Genomic DNA, 23,572 nt, shown 5'->3' with positions numbered 1-23,572 from the left:
AAGCATTACCTTAAAGAAGAAGAAGAAAAAAAAAAAGACAGCAAACCCAGTCCTACCTGGAGCAAACGTTCCTGCTCCTGTTGCCATTTCTCCTGTCGCCTGCGCTCTTCTTCCGGGTCCCATGCCCAGAACTTAAACTGCTTGGAAAATAAAACCATAATCAGAATTGGGCCATATCCTCAAGTCCAGGCCAGAGCAAGGGACACAATCAGCTCCTGGCCTGACACCCAGATGGCCGTGAGGAAGCAAAGCCTTCCCGAGTTTAAAGGCGTTCTTTGCTGGCAGAAACCACTTTCTAATCTTAGTCTCTCCTTGGGTCACTTCCAAGATGCTGGTATGGGTCTGTGAACCTTTTTGGAACTCATGAAGACAGGAAGTCATCAGCCACCAGCACGGGAAGGCTTTGGCTTCATTTCTCTTAGGAGTGATTTCTTCAATGAGTCAGGCTCCTGAGCATAAGACACTTACTTTGCATATTGATCCTGGATCCAAATAGAAACGCTTCTTTCAGCAGAACTGCGCTTTATGAGAAGTGGTGTTTGCTGCACTAGAGAACTAATGTTTTCCACTGCTGTTGCTTTTCCACACCAGCTTCCTCTCAAGTGGGTCATTTAACTCACCAGTGCCCATCAGCCTCACCAGAGATCCTGGCAAAGGGAACCCCTGCCTGGATCCCAGCATAGCAAGCATTCATTTTGTTCTGGTCTTTTAAAAAATGGGTTTTGTGATTGGGGAACCATGTGGGTCAACGGGAACAATGGGAGAAGGATGCACGAACCAAAGTGGGCACCTAGACCACAGAATGTGAGATGGACAGGGTCCAAGAGGGAAGCGAATCACAGCTGGTCTCTGGGAAACCAGCCACAGGAGGCACTGCTGTGTTTCAAGTTGGCTTCCAGGGAGTTCCCATTATGGCTCAGCAGAAACAAATCCGACCAGTATCCATGAGATTTCAGGTTCGATCCCTGGCCTTGCTCAGTGGGTTAAGGATCTGGGGTTGCCATGAGCTGTGGTATAGGTCGCAGACGTGGCTCGGATCCCGGACTGCTGTGGCTGTGATGTGGGCTGGCAGCGTAGCTCTGATTCAACCTGGGAACGTCCATATGTGGCAGGTGTGGCCCTAAAAAGGAAAAATAAAATAAAATAAAATAAAAAATAAAGTTGACCTCCCTTGTCCCCCAGAGTAGGTGCTGAGGCAAACCAAGGCCCCTTTATAACCGGGCTTCTTCCCTTCATTGTGTTCTCATGTGGCAGTTTGGGGAGGCACTTGGAACCTTCTGGGAATTCTGAGAGAGAGCAGGGTGGGGGGGGTGGGGGGTGGAGGAGGTGGGGGGAGGAGAGAGTCTGGGGCAGAGTGAGGTGCAGGCAGATTCGACCTCCTCCAGCTGCCTGCAAAGCTGGATAGAGTCAGTCCTGTCTGAGGTTTCGATGGTTCAGCTACTTCCCAAGACACCTGGGCCAGCCCACCTGCCCCCAGGAGATCCACGCTACCACTCAGGGGCGCGAAGGCTGGGCTGGCCCAGGGAAGCGTCTCCAGGCTGAGAAATCAGGCCAGGCCATGGCTGTTGCTTGACTTATAGCATTATAACTATTTATGGCCTTAAAGTATGTAGACATGTGAAATGTGGGCCTCAATTGATACTCTTGTTGCAGTTCCTACATATGGTAGGAATGGCCACAAAAAACTCAAAGAAAGATGGGCAAACCAGATAGGGAAATGCATTTCCTATAGGCCACTTTTGGGATTCACACTGCACATCGTGTACTAAAGGCTCTAATAAGTTATGGAGAGAAATACTATTTTTTTTGCATAAAATCCAGAGTTGGAGTTCCTATTGTGCCTCAGCAGTAATGAACTCGACTAGTATCCATGAAGATGCACGTTCGATCCCTGGCCTCACTCAGTGGGTTAAGGATCCGACATTGCTGTGATCTGTGGTGTAGGACTCAGATATGGCTTGGATCCCGCGATGCTGTGGCTGTAGTGTAGGCTGGCAGTTGCAGCTCTGATTCAACTCCTAGCCTAGGAACTGCCATATGCTGTGGTTACGGCTCTAAAAAGACCAAAAAAAAAAAAAAAGTTACATAGCACTTTCAGGGCCATATGGTTAATAAAGCTCTAATCAAAAGGCAACAGGAAATTCCCACAGAGAGCAGCAGGTTAAGAGTCCAGTATTGCCACAACTGTGACACACGAGGTGTGGGTTTGATCCCTGGCCCTGGAATTTCCACAGGCCGAGGATGTGGCTAAAATGAAAAAAAAAAAAAAAGATTAAAAAAGATGCAACAATGATTATGTGGCTACCCTTGGGGCCCGGAAAATGCTACAGTTGATTGTGCCATGGAGGAAGCTCCACATCCAGTGGGAATTTCAGAAGGTGAATAAAGATGACAGGCTAGCACTGGGACCACTCAATTTCAAGGGTCAGGTCTGCACAGAGCGTTCAGGTATAATTCAGCAGCAAGGAATCTCTACGGCATTATGTCCCTTGATGTTTTAATTAACAAATGATTTTTTATTAAAAAAATTGAAAACGAAATGTACAGATAATAGAGTTCAAGATACTGGCGGTGAGGAGGAGTATAACTCAGACAGACAGTTTGGGTCCCCAGAGAGAGTTCAGCCTGGGCCCTGTCTGCCAATAGTTCGCTGTGTTAAAGTACTGGCCTCCTTTAAGAAATGCTTTTGAAAAAAAATTAAATTAAAAAATTTAAAAATGATTTTGAAAAAAGGAAAATAATTAAAAAATAAAAAATGATTTTGGAGTTCTCTTCATGACTCAGTGGTTAACGAACCCAACTAGGATCCACAAAGACGTGGATTCAATCTCCAGCTTCGCTCAGAGGGTTGAGGATCTGGTGTTGCTGTGAGCTGTGGTATAGGTCACAGATGTGGCTTAGATCCCGAGTTGCTGTGGCTGTGGCCTAGGCTGGCAGCTGTAGCTCTGATTTGATCCTTAGCTGGGAACCTCCATATACTATGGGTTCAGCCCTAAAATAAATAAAAAAATAAATAAATAAAATAAAATAAAAAATGATTTTGAATGCCTACAAAAGTTGTATATTTTATTACTAATTCCTTTTGTCACATTTATTTAAGTTGTTTATTTTAATTAATTAATTTTTTTGGCCATACCTGCTGCATACAGAAGTTCCCAGGCCAGGAATTGAGTATGAGCTGGAACTGTAACCTATGTACACCACAGTTGCAGGAATGTGGGCTCCTTAACCCACTGCCCTGGGCTGGGAATCGAACCAACGCCTTCAGAGAAACAAGCTGGATCATTAACTTACTGCACAACAACAGGAACTGCTCAGCTGTTTCTTTTAGACTTTACTTTCCTGCCTGACCACTTTGTTTCCAGGCACAATAAAAACTCTGCATAATGACAATCCGTGTCTTTCTTCGTGATTCAAGTGACAGCATTATACACAACTTATAAGTATTCTTTTACAATTAAAAGTTTAGAGCCCGCTTTTTTGTTTTGTTTTGTTTTTTTGCTTTTTAGGGCCATACCTGCAGCACATGGAGGTTTCCAGGCTAGGGGTTGAATCGGAGCTACAGCTGCTGGCCTATGCCAGAGCCACAGCAATGTAGGATCCGAGCCACGTCTGCAACCTACACCACAGCTCATGGCAACGCCAGATCCTTAACCCACTGAGTGAGGCCAGGGATCAAACCCGCAACCTCATGGTTCCTAGTCGGAGTTGTTTCTGCTGTGCCACAACAGAAACTACTGGAGCCTGTTTTTGACTGACTCCTCTTTAAGTGAATCAAATACCTTACAAGTGAAAAATCACACTAAATGTATGATCTTATTCCTTAACAGGAGTTACTTACAGGTGTAGTCACAGGGGACTTTTCACTGCTTGGAGAATCCACTGTACAGAAAGAAAGGAAAAAAGACCACAGCGTGAGTAGCTTCTAATTGTCTTTCTTTTTGATCCTCTCAGTGGAGTGTGGTTCCTATGTCAGCTTCAAACCAATTTTTTTTTTCGTAAGCCAAGAACATTAGAAAATCATAATAAAGCAGATCCCTGAAGCAGCTGGGACCCATCACCAAGAGAAGTTATAACCAGTGTAATAGGATTGATCACATCAATTAGCATCAGGTCCTAGACTACAGAAAGCAAGATCTACTCCTATAAGTGCTGGTTTTAATGCACCTTGCATTCTGGCTTGACTGACCCATTCCTTCACTGTCTGACATGGAGACGGCTCACACAGAGGCCAGATGTCATCCAGGAGGCAGAGGGGGTGACACAGTTAACAAGAGAACTATTACCAGTTCCTGGTAAGTGCTTCTAATTTTTTTTTTTTAAGAAAAGGGCCATAAAGGAAGAGGTGACTATTATTATTTCTTTGGATTTTCAAAATCAAAGTAAAATTCTGTGCACCACTCCCCCAATTTTAGCATAACTGATCCTGATATCAAAGAACTAGCTCTTAGCTAACTGTGTGCCAGAAACAAGCGTTCTTTCCCCCCTGGAATCAGAAATGAAGAAAAGGACCAGATATCATTGGTTACCCGCAACATGGATTTTTGCACAAAAGAAACAGGGCTCCCCAGGATGCATTTTACCTGACTGGGAGAAAAACTGGGAACGTCGCCAAGAGTTCTGAACTCTCAGCGGGACGCTGGCAGTGCCAGGGGACTCTAGATCAGATGGCAGAACAGAACAAACAGAAAACCATGAAAACGGGGCAAGACTTGAATGAAACCACACTCCCTACTAACGGAGGTCTGGGTGTCGTCAATGCAAAGGCTGCAGAGTGAAAGAAACTAAAGGACAAAGCATCTCAATAAAACGCACACAGAACCCGAAGACATGGACAAAAGTCGATGAATGGGGCAGGTTATGCTCTTGTTCGTCGTCTTTGGTGTTGGCTGGAATTTTAAGGGCACATCCTTAGAGGTGACATTGCTAAGACTCTCAAAACGAGAGTCTGATGTACGACGCAAGGGCGAGACGCACAGTGTACACTGCTTTTGGAGAACACTAGTAAAGTATAAAAGACAGCAGCGCTGAGTTCAATTATTTTTGATTTGCTTTTTAAAGGTGGTTTATGGAGGTCTGTGGCGGCTGCTGTAGATGTGAGTAGCAAAAGGCCGTGTATATGTCTCTCGGTAATGAGCGCCATCAAACAGAGAGAGGCTCACGCAAACATGTGCATGCTTAGCCTGTGCGCTGTGCTCGTCTGTCATCATTCTCGATGCAAATAAAGACAGCAGTTTTTAAAATGTGCACACAGTCTTCTGAAATGTCAATTTAAGCTATCTTTCTCCTGTTGGGAGACAGCTGAGAGAGGGAAATTTGTCATCTTTAAATGCATTTTATGAATGTCATCGGAGTATTTAAAGACTCTTGATGCACGTGTGTATGTTTAAAGGAAATCTGTGGAGCATCAAGAGGGCCCCCTGGCAGATTTTCAGTTGTCTGTATGATCAGGGGAGAAACAGATGCGTGTGGAGGGGGTGGCAGCATCACTGTCTTGGGAACAGGGTATTAGGTGTGGCTCCTGGTTTCCTGATCTTGACCCTATACTTTTTTGGGTGTGCAGCCTCTGAATCACTCACTTCATTTATTTTTAATTTTACTTTATGGCTACTCTATGGAAGTTCCCAGGCCAGGGGCTGAATCCGAATGCAGCTGTGACCTACTCTGCAATTAGATTTTTTTTTTTTTTTTTTGTCTTTGTAGGGCCAAATCCGAGGCATATGGAGGTTCCCAGGCTAGGGGTCCAATCGGAGCTACCGTTGCCAGCCTACACCAAAGCCACAGCAACGGCAGATCTGAGCCATGTCCGAGACCTACACCACAGCTCACGGCAACGCAGGATCCTTAACCCACTGAACAAGGCCAGGGATTGAGCACGAAACCTCTTGGTTCCTAGTCGGATTCGTTAACCACTGAGCCATGATGGGAACTCCTGCAATTGGATTCTTAACCCACTGTGCTCTGGTGGGAACTCCTGGTCACTTACATGTGTACTGACTTTTTAAATCTGCGCAAAGCCCTATACATCCCCGTCCTCCGGTTAAAGACAAACTATGCCTTTAAAAATTACATTTATTGTGCATAACTGAATCCCTTTGCTATTTGCGTGAAACTAACACAATAATGTGAATCAATTATACTCCATACATTTTTCTTTTAAAAGATTACGTTTACTACAGGCCTTTTGCTTCTTGAAAGAGAGGAACTTCATACCTGCCAAACAAGTATTACTGTTATCCTCACACCTACTGGCGATGACTTTGGTGTACAATTTAAACACACGGTTCAAGCCAGTGGGTTTCAGAGTGTGGTCTCCAGATATGTAGCATCGGGATCACCTTTGCACACTCATCAGAAATGCAAATATTGTGGACCCCGCCCAGACCTACTCAATCAGACACTGTACGGGACGGGGGAGGTGCCCAGTGACCTGTGTTTTAATTAGTCCTGCAGGGGACCCTGCCACAGACTCAGGTTTGAAAATGACTGCTTGAAAGTGTATCTCTCCAATATAAGCACTCCTATTTTAAGTGGTGCATTTAAGAATTGTTTATTCTTGGAGTTCCCGTCGTGGCACAGTGGTTAATGAATCCTACTAAGAACCATGAGGTTGCGGGTTTGATCCCTGGCCTTGCTCAGTGGGTTAAGGATCCAGCGTTGCCGTGAGCTGTGGTGTAGGTAGCAGACGCAGCTTGGATCCTGCATTGCTGTGGCTCTGGCGTAGTCTGTCGGCTACAGCTCTGATTCGACCCCTAGCCTGGGAACCTCCATATGTCATGGGACTGGCCCTAGAAAAGGCAAAAAGACAAAAAAAAAATTGTTTATTCTTGTCTGGTACCTTGCTCTATACTTCCACTACTGCAACTATGCTGCAGGTACTATTGTTAGTGCTTATTCTGGGCTGGGTGTTAAGCTAAATTCTTCCTTCCTTCCTTTCTTTTGGTTTATCTCGTGTAATTCAACAGCCCTATGAGGATGGCATTGTCATTATTTCCAGTTTACAGGCAACAGAGATTGGAGAGAACTTGGTGAGTAAGATCACATGATCACACAGACAAGAACCAGAAGAGCCAGAATTTGAACACAGGCCTTCTGTCTCCAGAGCCTATAGCTGTAATTACAGCTTCCACGAACCAGACAAACGTATCGAACAAACATAACTGCATCTTAAAGAATAATTTTAGAAATGCTTTAGTGCGACTGAATTTTATTTTATTTTTTGGCGGGGGAGCACCTGAGGCACGTGGAAGTTCCCAGGCCGGGGATCGAACCTACACCGAAGTTTCCGCCCACGCCACAATGGCAGCAACACCTGATCCTTAACGCGACGTGCCACAAGGGAACTTCCTGAATTTTATTTTTTAATCGTTCACTGCAGATAAAGCATTTAACTCAACAGTATGTTTTTCAAAATCGACGTGCTTCACCACAGATCATGAGATGCTAAAGCATGTAAGACAATAACACTAATTAATGTGGCTTAAAATATCTATTTCCTCTCTCTATTACCTATCTACACAATTAAAAAGTGCTAGAAATAGGGCAGGATTAAAACCTAAATATGGCCAGCTGCTGGCCCCGTTTCGAGAACTTATTTTTGTCAATTCCCTTCAGGACAGGAGGGCTGACAAATTTACAACAAATGCTTCGAAGAGCGAATTGAACTTGTTTCCACAGTAAGAGACTGGTGAGCATCAATACATGTAGTGAGAGGATTCCTGCCCAAGGACGTCCTGTTTTGCAGATACAGCCCAGCTTCTCTCCCAGCCGTCAGCAAAGACGAATGGGAGCCAACTCCGTTTCTGCCAAAGAGCTGCCCATCTTTGAAAAGAAAAGCAAAAAGAAATCCCCAGCCTCCGGGACATCCTCGCTTTGCCTGGACTGATACATATATCAGTCCCGGGGAAAGTACATTACAAAAGAAAGGCAAGAAACTTTACAGTTCTTGCCTCCTGAACTCTAGCTGTTTACACGTCACACCAGGAAAGAGAGAGAACTCACGGCAGTAAAGCCCAGCGGTCTGTCTCTTGTGAGGCACGGTCCCTACAGACCACAGAATCCTCAGGACCCGTCCCCACTGCTCACATCCCACAGGCTCCTTTCTGGTGGTTGTGGGCACCTGGGGCTCTCACCAAGATAAAGGGATTCAAGCTGGGCTCTTAAAGAATAAAGGGGGAGTTCCCACCATGGCGCAGTGAAAATGAATCTGATTAGTATCCATGAGGTTGTGGGTTCGCTCCCTGGCCTCGCTCAGTGGGTTAAGGATCCGACGTTGCCGTGAGCTGTGGTGTAGGTCGTAGATGCGGCTCAGATCCCATGTTGCTGTGGCTCTGGCGTAGGCCTGTGGCTACAGCTGGGAACCTCCATATGTCACAGGACTGGCCTTAAAAAGACAAAAAATAAAAAAAAAAAAGAAAAAGAGTAAAGGGATGAATTCACAACCTAGACATGGCCTAAAGGCGCTTGGGGATTTTGCAAGGTAAGTGCTATTTTAAAACCTTCATAGGTCCTAAATGCCTATATTTGCAGAAGCTACCCCTCCCCACATTATAATTAACATGTTAAAAGGTATCAAAAATATGAAACATATTAAGTATATCCTCGGCCTATATTATATATGTGCATATTATATATATATATATACACACATATTTGTCATAAAAAATGTTTAGAAAGATTAAAGTTTTCAGCTATAGCATATTTCACCTATGATCATGAACGATTTCTCATAATCATCATGCACACCTAGGAACGATTCTGAGGTAGGAAAATCTGACTTCCTTCCCAAATCATTGTCAAGTTGATTGGATATTTTAGGAAGACTAGACAATTGACAATTAATGAAGTTGACAGAGATAATAAATATATTAAAGTTACTGATTTTTTATTTTGAAAAATTTTTTTTTAACATTTTGGGGCCAATAAAAATTGTTGTTAGGAGTTCCTGTCATGGCTCAGTGGTTAAGAATCCAACTAGTGTCCATGAGGATGCGGGTTCGATCCCTGGCCTGGCTAAGTGGGTTAAGGTTCTGGTGTTACCAAGAGCTGTGGTGTAGGTAGCAGACATGGCTCGGATCCTGCGTTGCTGTGGCTGTGGTGTAGGCCAGCAACTGCAGCTCTGACTCAACCCCTAGCCTGGAACTGCCATATGCTGCAGGTATGTCCCTAAAAAGACCAAAAAAAATTATTTTAAGGTATCAAATGCTTGTACAGATCCTGCAGTGCTGGTGGTGCCTGGCTGACAAAACGGTCTGAGTATCTGGCTAAGCTAGAGAGAGAATTCAGGCCCACGTTTCCGTTCTAAAGTTAATAATTCAGCCATCATGGATTCCAGCAAACACCATGGCGAAAGGGATGTCCACACAAAGGAAATAATCTACCTTTTATTTTATTTTTTTAAATACTGGCTTTATTTATTTTAATTTTTACGGCAACACCTGCAGCATATGGAGGTCCCCAGGCTAGGGGTCGAATCACATCTGCAGTTGCTGGCCTACACCACAGCCACTGCAACTCAGAATCCGAGCTGTGTCTGTGACCTAAGGATCCTCATGGCAACACCGATCCTTAACCCACTGAATGAGGCCAGGGATCAAGCCCGCATCCTCATGGATACTAGTCAGGTTCATTACTGCTGAGCTGCAGTGGAAACTCCAGCCAGCGACCTTTAAAAGAAAGAGTATTGTCCTACAGCTGGGCTAAGCAGAACATGCAGAATTAAAGCCAAACATTTCCTTCTTTTTACCTTGAGAGTTGAGATTTGGCAAATGTAATTGGTTGGTTTCGGGCATTTTGTCCAGAAATGGAAACGTCAGGGTTGCTTCTGGTTCCGGAGATTTTGGCTTTACCACCTGGATCACGGGCAACAGACAGACAGGTTACAGGTACTGTCCACTGATAAGTGTACCAGAGAAATAAAACGTAAGGATCCGTGGCTATTATATAAGTCAACAAGCGCACATTTACATTGTAAATGGAAACTTCTGCCCCTTCTCCAAACCCCCTTCATGCTTTTCCACATTAATTTAGAGGTCAGTTTTTCAGAGAAATCAAACTAGCGCATAAAAATGTCCAGAATGCAGGTGAGTTATTCTCTATCTTGATGACCCATCAGAATCACCCAGGGAGCTTTTAAAGATACAGATGTCTGGGCCCTGCCCCTAGAGATGCTGATTTATGTGATCTGGAGTGTGCTTGGTATTTGTGAAATCCTAAAGAGTGGCCAAAGTTGAGGACAACTGGTACAAAAGATGATGCCTTTTAGACTCTGTGCCTGAAAACAAACCAATTAATGAATGAGATGAGATGCCAAATGAACAGAACACTTAATAAAAACAAGATGGTAAAACCCATTATATCAGAAAAATAATTTTCTAATTTTCTTCTTAATCAAGTTCAAAGGTATCAGAAATACCATTGCTATAGGTACAAACTACTACGTATAAAATAAGCCACAAGGATATATTGTGCAACCCAGGCAATACAGCCAATATGCTCTAATAGCTATAAATGGAGTATAGCCTTTAAGAATTGTGAATCACTACATTGTACACCTGTAACTTATATAATATTGCACATCACAACAAAAGAGAAATACCATCCTATAACACAGGCAAATATTAAAAAGAGAACACACAGTAAGTTGCAAATAAGCAAGCTCATGCACGGCAAACTAAAACTTAACTGCAAAGCTCCATAACATCTGTATTACATTTTTCTTTTAAATGTATATCATACATCATAATTAAAAATGAGTTATTTAAAATACAATTTAAAAGACGTTGGGAGTTCCCATCATGGCTCAGCAGTAATGAGCCCCTCTGGGATCCACGAGGATGTAGGTTTGATCCCTGGCCTCATTGAGGGGGTTAAGATGCCGGCGTTGCCATGAGCTGTGGTGTAGGTTGCAGACTTGGCTTGGATCCCGTGTTGCTGTGGCTATGGTGTAGGCCTGCAGCTGCAGCTCCAATTCGACCCCTAGCCTAGGAACCTCCATACACTGCAGGTGTGGCCCTAAAATAAAGAAAAACTAAAGATGTCTAAAGAGTATATATTAAGAGTAATACAAGTTACTATTAATAGAGGTAGGTTTCAGTGACTTTTTCTTTCTCTTGCTCTGTTTCTATGTTTTTAATTTATACATTATTGTTATGTATTTACACATATTACTCAATAGATCTGCTATATATTTATATGTAAATCATTATAGAAATATACATTAAAATTACATAGCTATAGACTGTATGTTTGTGTCCTCCCCAAATTCATATGTTGAAACCCTAACCCCCAAAGTAATGGTATTTGGAGGTGGGGCCTTTGGGAAAGTGATTGGGTCATGGGGGTGGAGCTCTCTTGAATGGGATTAACGCCCTTATAAAAGACCCAGGAGAGCTTCCTTGCCCCCTCCTTTTTGTTTAATTTTTAATTAAATTTTTTTTTTTTTTTTTTTGCTTTTTAGGGCTGCACCTGTGGCATATTGAAGTTCCCAGGCTAGGGTTTGAACTAGAGCTGCAGCTGCCAGCCTACACTGCAGCCACAGCAATGCTAGATCTGAGCCACATCTGTGACAGCTTGTGGCAACACTGGATCCTTAACCCACTGAGCGAGGCCAGGGATCGAACCCGCATCCTCATGGATGGTAGTCCAGTTCTTAACCCCCTGAGCCACAACAGGAACTCCTCACTTGCCCATTCTGCAGAGTGAGGACACAGCAAGAAGAGGCTATCTGTGAACCAGGAAGCAGGCTCTCCCCAGACACCAAATCTTTGGGTGTCTTGATCTTGGGCCTCCTAGCCTCCGGAACTGAGAGAAATACACTTCTGCTGTTTATAAGCCACCCAGTTTTCTGTTATAGCAGCCTAAATGGACTAATACAGACATCTTTCTATATGTATTTAATTTTTACGATGAACATCATTATATTTGTACTTAGACAAAAATACAAATTAAAGATAAGAAAAAAGATCAGGAGAGAAAATAAATCCTCATTATGTTGGGCTAGAACATGATGGAAGATAATACGAGAAAAAGAATATATATATATATATTATATATATATGGGACTGGATCACTTTGCTATATAGCAAAAATTGGTACAACATTGTAAACCAACTATATTTCAATTAAAAAAAATTCATTATGAAGCGGTGCTGCCATAGCAGCCGATAGCAATTGAAATCACACTAACTGTGGCTATAACAACTTGCATCCACCTCACCTTTTGTGACAGCACCAACTCCACCTTTCCGCTCATTTCATTTTCCAGTTTCTTCGGCTCTTTCTCTTCTGGCACCTCGTTCTTCAGCTGAGGACTGGAGGAAAGCTCCACAAAGGCCACGGTTGGGCTGGATCGCGTCACAGTTGTTGTAAAATGCTGTGGTTCTGAAACGGAGTTATATGCAGAAAGATAAAGACGATGAAAGCCACATAAAGGACCCTTGGTCCTTCCACGGCACAGAGTACGCTGCGTACATATCTTGCCTTAGGCAACATGAGCTGATGACAGTGAGATGAGAGGTACAAAACAGCCTCAGATGCTGGAGTTCTCGAGGCTTTTTCAAGACATTATTAAACAATCAAGCATAAAACACATCAAAGAACCCCACTATGAAAAACTTAAGTTCTAAATAAGAGTCACAGTTTACATACGAATAACTACACGAAACAAAATGCTGATGCGAAATATCATGATAGGTGGGTTGGATGGGAGAACAGGTATAGAATTTCTATCCAAATGAGTGGCAGCCTGACTCTTCCTTTTGTATTTCATGCGTTTTCATAATTGGAATGCGTTAAGGAGTGTGTGGTTTATATAATGCAATGAAAATTAAGTGTTCTTGGATACATAAAGAAGAATTTGGTACGCTCTGAAGTGTGTGCAAAAGCCACCACCTGAGGGGGTCTATTGAAATGAGGAGGTGCAGTGGAATTTGAAAAAGTAGGTGCTAAAATTTTTAGTAATGATATTGAATTTATTTTAAGGTGTCCTTTGAAAATAAATTGGTATTAGAAGAGAGGGAGAAGATTTATGTGTATCAAAAGAAAAATGTATTTAAAATATTAAGAACTATTAATTTAGGGGAGAGTGGGTCTCTGTACTCACTGTTCATATCTGAGGCATTACTTTATTCTTTTTTTTTTTTGTCTTTTTGCTATTTCTTTGGGCTGCTTCCGCGGCATATGGAGGTTCCCAGGCTAGGGGTCGAATCGAAGCTGTAGCCACCGGCCTACGCCAGAGCCACAGCAACGCGGGATCCGAGCCGCGTCTGCAACCTACACCACAGCTCACGGCAACGCTGGATCCTTAACCCACTGAGCAAGGGCAGGGACCGAACCCGCAACCTCATGGTTCCTAGTCGGGTTCGTTAACCACTGCGCCACGATGGGAACTCCACTTTATTCTTTCAAAGTAATCACCAGCTTTACCTTTCAGTATCTACTTTCATGATATATTTTAAATGTCTTATCTATTGCTGTTACTGTGTGTTAAATATAACTTTAAGTTTTTAGCATTATTTATTTAAAGATGATATTTATCTTTTCATAGTGATGGAGATAAGCTTACCAAAAAACCCAAAAGAAACCAAGGTAGCCAAAAACATAGGTTCCTGTTTTTCACAGCAAGATACATCGCACAGTCAGCATTTCTCCCATCATGCCACTAGGTGGCAGCACAATCACACCAGTTATAGAGCCTCATTAACTGCTTTTTTTGGACCTATTTTCAGTATATCTTGAGTGATTATGATTTACCTTAAAACTAGTCCGTTATAAAAACAAACCTGGTGAGACAATGTCTGTATTCCCTTTTTCTCTTTTTTCACCATCACTCTCATCTTCTTGACGGTTTGCATCAGTTTCCTCAATGGTTGCCTGAAAGAAAGATTTTTTTTCTGCCTTGAATACATGATTCCTTGGAAGGTTCTAAACAGTAAAGGATTTCTTCCTTTCGTTTTTTGAATGGTAACTTTTATACCAACAAGGGAAGTTACCTATAGGAATTCATTCTTTTCCATTTCCTAGGCAGTGTCGTAGTGAAAGGCTGGGTTTGTTGGAAGGAGGCATTCCGCTAGGGGATAAGAAGGGCTAAAGCAGCTCCATATCATGAAGGCTCACACAACCCACTACCTCTCCCTTCTCTGACTGCCTCAGATGCATAGCCCCAGCCTTTCCTTCCTTTTGCCACCAAATTTTCAAAATCAATGTTTCCCTCTACTTGCTCTCAAATGCCTTTCAAGTTACCTTAAGATCATAGCACCAGTGGGCAAAAAAAATTTTTTAAGGCTGCCATTAACCTCTCAGGAGCTTGTCGTCAGCCTAGATGCTGGTGGCAAGGATTTTATTCTTGAAGGTCTCTTCCTGGGCTCTCAACAACTCTAGTACCCAAATATTTATTCCCATTCATTCTCATCTATTCCCTCTCCCCAACTCCCATCTCCCTCTCTCCTCTTACTGGTTCTTATTCCTTCTCTTCTCCTCAAAATGAGTCCTTCTTAAAAACTTCAACTATTTCTTCCACATGTGCAGGATCACCTGCAAATGTATCCACTATTCCCATGGGTTCACCATTACATTCTCCATCCATTTAAGGCTTGTATTTTCCAGGCCGGAGAATCCACCAAAGCTTCAGTGCAGCTGAGCTGACCATCAGTGTCCTGGTAAATGGCTCATACTCAACATGCTAAAAGTTGCCTTCAAACAAGCCCCTCCTCTAACTCTGATGATTCAGTTTATGGCATTAGTTTTCCCCATGAAATAAATTACACTTTCAAGGGTTTCCTGACTCACACCTCCTGAGTGTCCATCAATTGCTACGTCTTGCCAAGGTTCTAATACAACAGTCTTCATAACTATCTCTTCCTTTCTGTCTCTATAGCCAGGGCCCAAGTTTGGCCTCTACTCCCTTGTTCTTCTACTAAGGGGTCTCTCTGATTTGGACCGTGTTGTCTAATCTACTAGGCACAGTCGTCTCACCATGAGGCTCTTCTCTCTCAGTAGTACTTCAGCGGTGAGAATGGATGCTTGATGGAATTAGTAACATGAAGAGAATCTGAAACAGCCTAAATGTCCAACAATTGAGGAATGGATTACCGTATATCCATAAAAGGCAATATTATGCATGCATAAAAAGGGGCTTGAACAATAGTTGATAATACGTGAGAATACCTATTATCTCATGTTAAGTTAAAAAATGTAAAAAATGTATGATGCCTGCATATATAAAACTTTATATATGCTATGTGTATGCACAAATATAGTTGCTATTACTGTATATAAAAAGACATTAAGGAAATACACTAAAAGGTTAATAGTGATTATTTTTAATGTGCTTAAATTTTGGATGACTTTTTCTTCTTTTAAAACATATTCCAAAATATTCCACGATGGCTATGCTGTGTATTGCTTCCAAAATCAGAAAATAAAATGAATGTAACTTTAAATTATCTTTAGTTGGGAGCCAACTGACTCTAGAGTGAATTCCAAGACTCTGCCACTGATATTATAGTAAATGAAAAAGTAAATAAAAGTTGATTTAAATACTGGCTGGAATATACCTCAGCAACCAAACAGAATAAGTTAATGACTATGGCAATTTTTAAGAATAGTGTCTTACAGTAAAGGGCTAACATCGAATTTTTAAAGTGTGTATAAATATCCTGTAAATTTTAAGAGGTTTTAAGATAAAGAATAAACTTGGTTTTAGAAAAGGCTTTAATTATTAAATGCTTTATAAATATCCCTGTGGGTTCTCAAAAACCCATAAACTTATTGGTCTCTCACAAATATATATATATTTTACTCATAAAATTTCCCTTTTAAGTAACCAAAATGAAAGCCCTTTAAGCCAATGGTTTGGTGGAAACTGTCACTGAATTCTTTAAAAACAAAGAAACTTTAGGCAAAGATTCAAGAATGGATCAACATATGCAAATCAATAAATATAATACATCATATTAATAAAGTGAAGGATACAAATCATATCAATGAATACAGAAAAAATGGACAAAATTTAGCACCCTTTCATAATAAAAGCTCTCAATAAATTAGTTATAGAAATATGTATCTAAACATAATAAAGGCCATAAATGATAAGCTCACAACTTGTACTTAAATGTGAAAAGTTAAAAGCTTTTCCTCTAAGATCAGGAACAGGTCAAGGGTGCCTACATTATCACTTCTCTTCAACATAGTACTTTAAGTCCTAACCAGAGCAACTAGGTAAGAAAAACAAAAGCATCAAATTGAAAAGGAAGAAGTAAAATTGTTTCTGATTGCAGATGAGATAATCTTATACAGAGAAAACCCTAAAAACCCCATCAAAAACTCTGTTAAAACTAATAAGTGAATTCAGTAAAGCTTCAGGATCCAAAATCAATATAGAATTATCAAAAAAGAAATTAAGAAAACAATCCCGTTTACCAAAGTATGAAAAAGACGAAATATTTAGGAATAAATTTAACCCAAAACGTGAAAGATATGTATGCTGAAAACTATAAGACTCTGATGAAAGAAATTGAAGATGACACAAGATCCATATTACCCAAGCAATCTACAGATTCAATGCAATCCTTCTCAAAATTCCAATGGCATTTTTCACAGAAATAGAAAAAAAACAACCCTAAAATTCATATGGAAATATGAAAGACTCCAAACAGCTAAAATGATGTTAAGCAAGAAGAACAAAGCTGGAAGCATCACACTTCCTAATTTTAAACTATATTACAAAGCTACAGTAATCAAAATAGTTTGGTATTTGTGTAAAAACAGATACAAAGATCAATGGAATAGAATAGAGAACCCAGAAATCAACCCATGCTCTTATGGTAAACTAATGTTCAATAAAGCCACCAAGAATCAAGATTAGAAAATGGATAAAGGATAGCCTTTTTTTTTTTTGTCTTTTAGGGCTGCACCTGCAGCACATGGAGGTTCCCAGGCTAGGGGTCAAATTAGAGCTGTAGCCTCTGGCATATGCCCCAGCCACAGCAATGCCAGATGCAAGCCAAGTCTATGACCTACACCACAGCTCATGGCAACATTGGATCCTTAACCCATTGAGCACAGCCAGGGATCGAACTTGTGTCCTCATGGATACTAGTCAGATTCGTTTCTCCTGAGCCATGATGGGAACTCCAGAATATTCTTTTCAATAAATGGTGTTGGGAAAACTGGATATCCACAGCAAAAGAATGAAATTTGACTCTTATCATACGTCATACACCAAAATCAATGTCTAAATGGATTAAAGACTTACAAGTAATACCTGAAACTATAAGACTCCTAGAAGAAAATAGGGGGTAATCTCCTTGGCATTGGTTCTCAGCAATGATTTTTTTTTTTTAATTTGACACCAAAAATTCAGGCAACGAAAGTAAAAACAAACAAGTGGGATTATATCAAACCAAAAAGTTTCTGCACAGAAACAGAAACAACAAAAGGAAAGGGCAATCTATAGAATTGGAGGTCATACTTCCAATAAGGGATTGATATCCAGAATATATAAGGAATTCTTGCAACTCAAAAAAGAAAATAACCCAATTTTAAAATAGGGAAAGGACCTGAATAGGCATTTTTCCAAAGAAGATATACAAATGGCCAACTGAAGTCAGGTATATGAAAAGATGCTCAACATCACTACTTATTGGGGAAATCAAATCCACAAAAAGATATCACTTCACGCCTGTTAGGGATTGTTATTATCAAAAAGTTAAAAGATGGCAAGTGTTGAGAATGTGAAGAAAAGGGAACCACTGTACACTGACGGTGGGCATGTAAATTGGTACAGCCACTATGGAAAACAGTATGGAGGTTCCTCAAAAAAATGAAAATAGAACTATCATACGATCCAGCAATTCCACCTCTGAGTATATATCCAAAGGAAATGAAATCAGTTATCCTGAAGAGACATCTATGCCCCCATGTTCATTGCTGCATTATTCACAATAGCCAAGATATGGAAACAACTTACAGGTTGATGGATGAATAGATAAAGAAGACGTGTGTGAGTATATATATATATACTACATAATATACAATTCATATATTGCGATATATAAATATTAAAGTTATAAACATATGTAATTTGTATATACAGATTAATTCATACACACTATACAATGGAATATTACTGAGCCTTAAAAAAGAAGAAAATCCTGCCATTTGAGATAATATGATGAACTTGGAGAACATTATGCCCAGTGAAATAAGCCAGACACAGAAAGAAAAATATCGCATGATCTAAAAGATTACAATAAAGAAAAGCCAGACCCACGGTAACATGAGTGGTAGTTACCAGAGACTGGGGCTGGAGGAAAAGGGGAGGGGGGAAAAAAAGTAAAATGATTGTTTGCCAGGGTCTGGGGAGAGGGGATAATGGGGAGTTAGTGTTTCATGGGTACAGAGTTTCAATTTTGCAAGATAAAGAGTTTGCAAGTGGATGTGGTAGTGGTTGCACAACGCGAATGTACTTAATATCATCAAACTGTACACTTTAAGATGGTTAAGATAGTGAATTTTATTTTATGTATATTTTAGCACAATTTTAAAAATGGGAAAAATTTGTAAAAAAAATTATTTGCAAATTTTCAAAGTTGAAAAAAAGACACAAACTTTAAGCAGTAAGCCTTTCAAGCTGCTAAAGGATTTAATAATAACATCTAGCAGCAAAAATGTGCTTTTCCTTTTGGAGGATGGGGGTGGTTTTGACATTTCATAACTAAATGGTCATTTTCTAATGATGAGTAACCATGCATCAATTCTGGAAGAACAGAATATTAAATTAAAATCCACCTTTAAAACCCTAGGCAGGAATAAGCATTACATTTATATTACTTAATGGATTTTGTAACTTTTTTTTTGGTCTTTTGTCTTTTTGGGGGCTGCACCCACAGGCATGCCTGGAAGCTTCTGGGCTAGGGGTCGAATTGGAGCTGCAGCTGCCAGCCTATACTACAACTACAGCAACACCGGATCAGAACCACATCTTTGACCTACACCACAGCTCACAGCAATTCCAGATCCTTAACCTACTGATCAAGGCCAGGGATCAAACCCCCATCCTCATGGATACTAGTCAGGTTCGTTATCCACTGAGCCATGATGGGAACTTGTAACTTTTTAATATATCAATAAGCCTGAATTGAAGCCCCTTAAGAAACGTAATGAGTATAAATAGTTAAATAAACCAAAGTCTTTTTTTTTAGAATAATAAAGTTACATATATATATATATAAACGGTATGTATGTGTGTGTGTATACACTTTATATGAACTACTGATATGATAGTAGCATGTGAAGATCAACCAGTCCAGGATTACAAAAGAATAATCTGGGCTTTATAATTTAAAGTGTCCCCCCCAAAAAATACAGAGAAATATTAACATTATTAATATATTGATATTTGTTTTATGATGTAAATATATGAATACTATCAGAGATACTTATTTTTAATATATAAAATATTGTCTGAAATGATTTTTAGGTTTTCTCCCTGAATGGGTTAGATTATAGAAAACTATCTGAGGTTGGGAAACAAATTTGCAGATAAATGTTGATGAATAAAGTTCTTGAGGCATTCCCACTGTGGCACAACGGGATCAGCAGCATCTTGGAAGCACTGGGACGCAGGTTCGATCCCCAGCCCGGCACAGTGGGTTAAGGATCCAGTGTTGCCGCAGCTGCGTCTTAGTTCACGACTGCGGCTTGGATCTGATCCCTGGCCCAGGAAGTCCGTATGCCATGGGGTGGCCAAAAAAGGAAAAAAAAAACATAATAATAAAGTTCTTGAGAACACTGGTGTTTCCAATGAATAGAAATAAATAACTATAAAGACTGAGCCAAAGCCTTCCCAGCCCAAACAGGAACAAATGAATGGTCATATTTTATTAAATCCTAGATGCCATCAATTTTAATTATATTATTTTAGGTACTATTAAGAAAGAAAATACACTGCCTGTTAAACAGGACACACTATTTTTTATAAGCTATAATTTGATTTAGAGATGCTCAAATGTGGCAAGTGTACATGAAGTCCCATAATTCATGAAGTCCTTTAGACGTGATTTATAATGCAAAGGAGACAAAATCCTCAAGCACCACTTCACTAAGGGACTATTTACTAGCACACCTCATTCCAGTAATGCAGAACTGCCACTTTTAGGAATGTTCATGTTTCTGGATGTATTTATTTTTTTCTTTTCTTTTTTTTTGTCTTTTTAGGGGTGCACTCGTGGCATATGGAGATTCCCAGGCTGGGGGTCAAATCAGAGCTGTAGCTGCCAGCCTACACCACACTCACAGCAATGCTGGATCCTTAACCCACTGAGCAAACCCAGGTCCTCATGGGTACTAGTTGGGTTCATTAACTGCTGAGCCATGATGGGAACTCCTCTGGATGCATTCTCTGTGGCATAACACTCAAACACTGAAACACCCAGATGACCCAATTTCTCTTCGCTTAAAATGAAGGTTACATACTATTGTCACTGTAGCCACAATCAATATTTACTGTATTTACACGTGTCAGTATAGTTATCTTCCTTAGTTCTCAGCACAAGTCTATTAAGTTTGTACCAATAATATTCCCTTTATACACAGGTGAGGAAGCTGGGGCCCAGGAGGCTAAGCGACTTACCCAGTGTCATGCTGCTAGTAGGTGGGGAGGTGGGAACCCCGACCTGTGCGGGTAGCCTCAATGCTCCACCATCTGGGCTGGGAGTCACACCCACTTCCAAGTCATCCTCAGGTATTTAAAGGTTCTTGACCCATAAGAATCGGGCCAGAACCAGAGCATCCCAAGTTTATTGCTACAATGGTTCAAACTGCCTTTGCCACACCCTGTCCTTCTCATCCATTCGGGCTCACCCTTTCCATTCGACCTCTCATCCATTTATCATGCAAAAGATGAGAACCCTCCAGAATCTCTCAGGACAGGGGGGCAATTTAGCCATGTCTTCACTTCACAGGGCAGTTGAGGCCAGACCACCGCAGCCATCCCCGCGTCTTGGAGCTTTCCATCCAAGCCAGGTTAGGGGTGGGGGTGGAGATGTCTGGGGGCCCAGCACTGTATCTGGCAAAGAGCCAACATGGAATCCGTGCCAGGTAAGCCAATGTTAGATACAAGACTTATGGCAATTATACTCACAGGTTTCGTTTCAATGCATCCTAGGCACCCAAATCAGGCTATGACTAGCAAAATATTCAGGATAAATTAAGAGAAAAGGCAAGTTACAACAATGTGAATAAAATGAGCCCATGTTAAAAAAAATATTATAAATACACCGAGAAAAAGAAGAGAAGGACACATTATTGAAACTCTTGATTTCGGAGTGGCTGGAGTAAGAGGGAGCTTCCATTCTCCGTATGGTTTTATGTATTCTGTTACATAGGCACATAGACTGTATGGAATCAAAGGAAATCCCCAAAGCCAGTTGAATTAACTTCTGTCTGGATCCTCCATCCTGAAGGCTTGTTACTTCTGTACTCCCATCATTACTGCAAAGGAAATGAGTTCGAAATTGGCAGTTTTAACCAGGGCGAAGAGACGTGGGAGAAACACACCCGCCTCGCTAGGAAATGTGCTTTCTGACCCACACTTCCCTTCGGTTACATCTGAACAGAAGAGATGCTTTCCCTTCTCCAACTGGTAACACTGCCTCAAGAATGAAAGCAAGTAAATAAAAACAGATCCCTGGACACGAATGAATGAGAGCATAGAGAGGTTACGGGCGCCCAAGCCAGGAGCTGGCTTTCCCTTGACTGAGGACACCATCCAAACTGGCTCTGGTGCCAGACCGAGCCCTGAGGCCACGAGTGGGAGGTGACAGTCTCCTGGCTTGAGAGGGACGTGGTCCTTCCCGCCACAAATCTACCTGGCACGGGCTGCTCATTTTAACAAGAACCTTACTGGTGGACCAGTCCAGAGCCCAACTCTGAGGAATGAACTGGAAATACGGGGCAGGAGAGGAAGAATGGGGCTGCTTGAGGGGCCCTGCTTCTAGGACAGAGGATGGAGCTTGCAGGAATCATTTCACACCACCGCGGGCTGGAAGACGAGATGTCCGAGGTCCTTTCCTGAGCTACTATTCGGTGACTCAGAGTGATTTCCCGGCTCTAGTCTTGGATAACTCATCTGGACACCAGCCTGGAAAACCAGACTATTTATGTCTTGGCATCAGGACTCAGGTGCCACATAAGCCACGTGTGTCTTTCCCCCTTTCACTTTTGTGTCACCAAATACCTATTTTCACTGGACGAAAGAGGAGCTACATGCAGCCCTAAGCTCCCCACTCCTCAAACTTTCAAACCATGTGCAGGTCTGATCCAGGTCAGATGGACTAGGTTTTTTTGTTTATTTTTATTTATTTATTTATTTATTTAATTGTCCCTTTCTTGCTTGCTTTCTTTCTCTTTTTTTCCCTTTCTTTTCTTTCTTTCTTCCTTCTCTCTCTCCCTTCTTTCCTCCCTTCCTTTCTTTTGTTATGCAGGATAGGATAAGAACACTGACCTGGGTGATTCAAAATGGGCCATTTATCGTTACCAAAAACAGGAGACCCTGCCATCAAACAATGAAGCCATGCAGATACCAGAGGAATGCTCTTGGAGCATCTCCCTGGAATCTTTTTCCCATACAAATAAGGGGTCCTTGCCTGAAACCCATCAGAGGATCCAAATGCACCCCCTTAGACACTCAGGGTGTAGGGGGAAATTAGTGGCCTGGGGCAAGAGAATAGGGATCCCCAAACTGACCCACGATATAGGAATATAAGGAGAGACCCAGCTGTAGCCAGGGCCAGTCCCTACCCAAGGTGGCCTGCTCTCTCTGAGGGCATCGGTAAAACTTGCTGTACATTGCTACATAATTCTTTTTTCTTTTCTTTTGGTCTTTTTAGGGCTGCACCCACAGCATGTGGAGGTTCCCAGGCTAGGAATCAAGATGTAGTTGCCAGCCTATGCCACAGCCACAGCAACGCGGGATCTGAGCCCTCTGTGACCTACACCACAGCTCAGGGCAATGCCAGTGAGCAATGCCAGGGATTGAACCTGTGTCCTCATGGATACTAGCTGGGTTCGTTAACCTCTGAGCCATGACAGGAACTCCTGCTACCTGACTCTTGATTGCAAACTCCGAGGCAACCAGCAGGAGCGTTTTTCGCTCCAGGCAACGGGCTCAGGGCAGTGGACTGGAGCCACTCATTAAAAGAGCCCAGGTCAGAGCTGCTACACTGCAGTGTTGGTTCTAGAGGAAATTCCCTTCAACCCAGAACTGCTCCCATCCTGAGCTGATTGCTCCTGCCTGGAGAGACCGCCTGCCTCCATCCCTGTGTGGCAAGACCGGTGGGTCTATCCTTGTGCTCTTGCGTCTCCTCCAGGCCAGCACAACCTCCTGCCAGCCTACCTGCCTGCATTCTTGGGGAACAAAGCCCGCTGGTTCTAAACCTGGCTCCACTGCTGTGCTTCTCAGCCCGCAACCTCCAAATCCTTGCTGTGTGTAGGCAAGGACCGAGGAAAAGAAAGTGCAGAGAAGACGAACCTCACATTTTCTTTCTTTCCTTCCTTTCTTCCCTCCCTCTGG

The 23,572-nt window shown here is 41.8% G+C and overlaps 1 protein-coding gene across 1 annotated transcript in view; it reads right to left on the bottom strand.

The window, feature by feature from the left end:
• The window catches only part of LIMCH1 (LIM and calponin homology domains 1), a 356,320-nt gene that overhangs the window by 22,936 nt on the left and 309,812 nt on the right, over positions 1-23,572 (bottom strand). Inside the window, 5 exon segments of the mRNA XM_047799516.1 lie at positions 57-137; positions 3,842-3,882; positions 9,746-9,851; positions 12,218-12,381; positions 13,782-13,872. Of these exon segments, the coding sequence (XP_047655472.1) occupies positions 57-137; positions 3,842-3,882; positions 9,746-9,851; positions 12,218-12,381; positions 13,782-13,872 (483 nt within the window).

This window comes from Phacochoerus africanus, chromosome 10 (genome assembly GCF_016906955.1).
Source record: "Phacochoerus africanus isolate WHEZ1 chromosome 10, ROS_Pafr_v1, whole genome shotgun sequence".
Classification (NCBI taxonomy): Eukaryota; Metazoa; Chordata; class Mammalia; order Artiodactyla; family Suidae; genus Phacochoerus; species Phacochoerus africanus.
The sequence above is the reverse complement of the archived record's forward strand: the minus strand, read 5'-3'. Positions and strand labels throughout refer to the sequence as shown.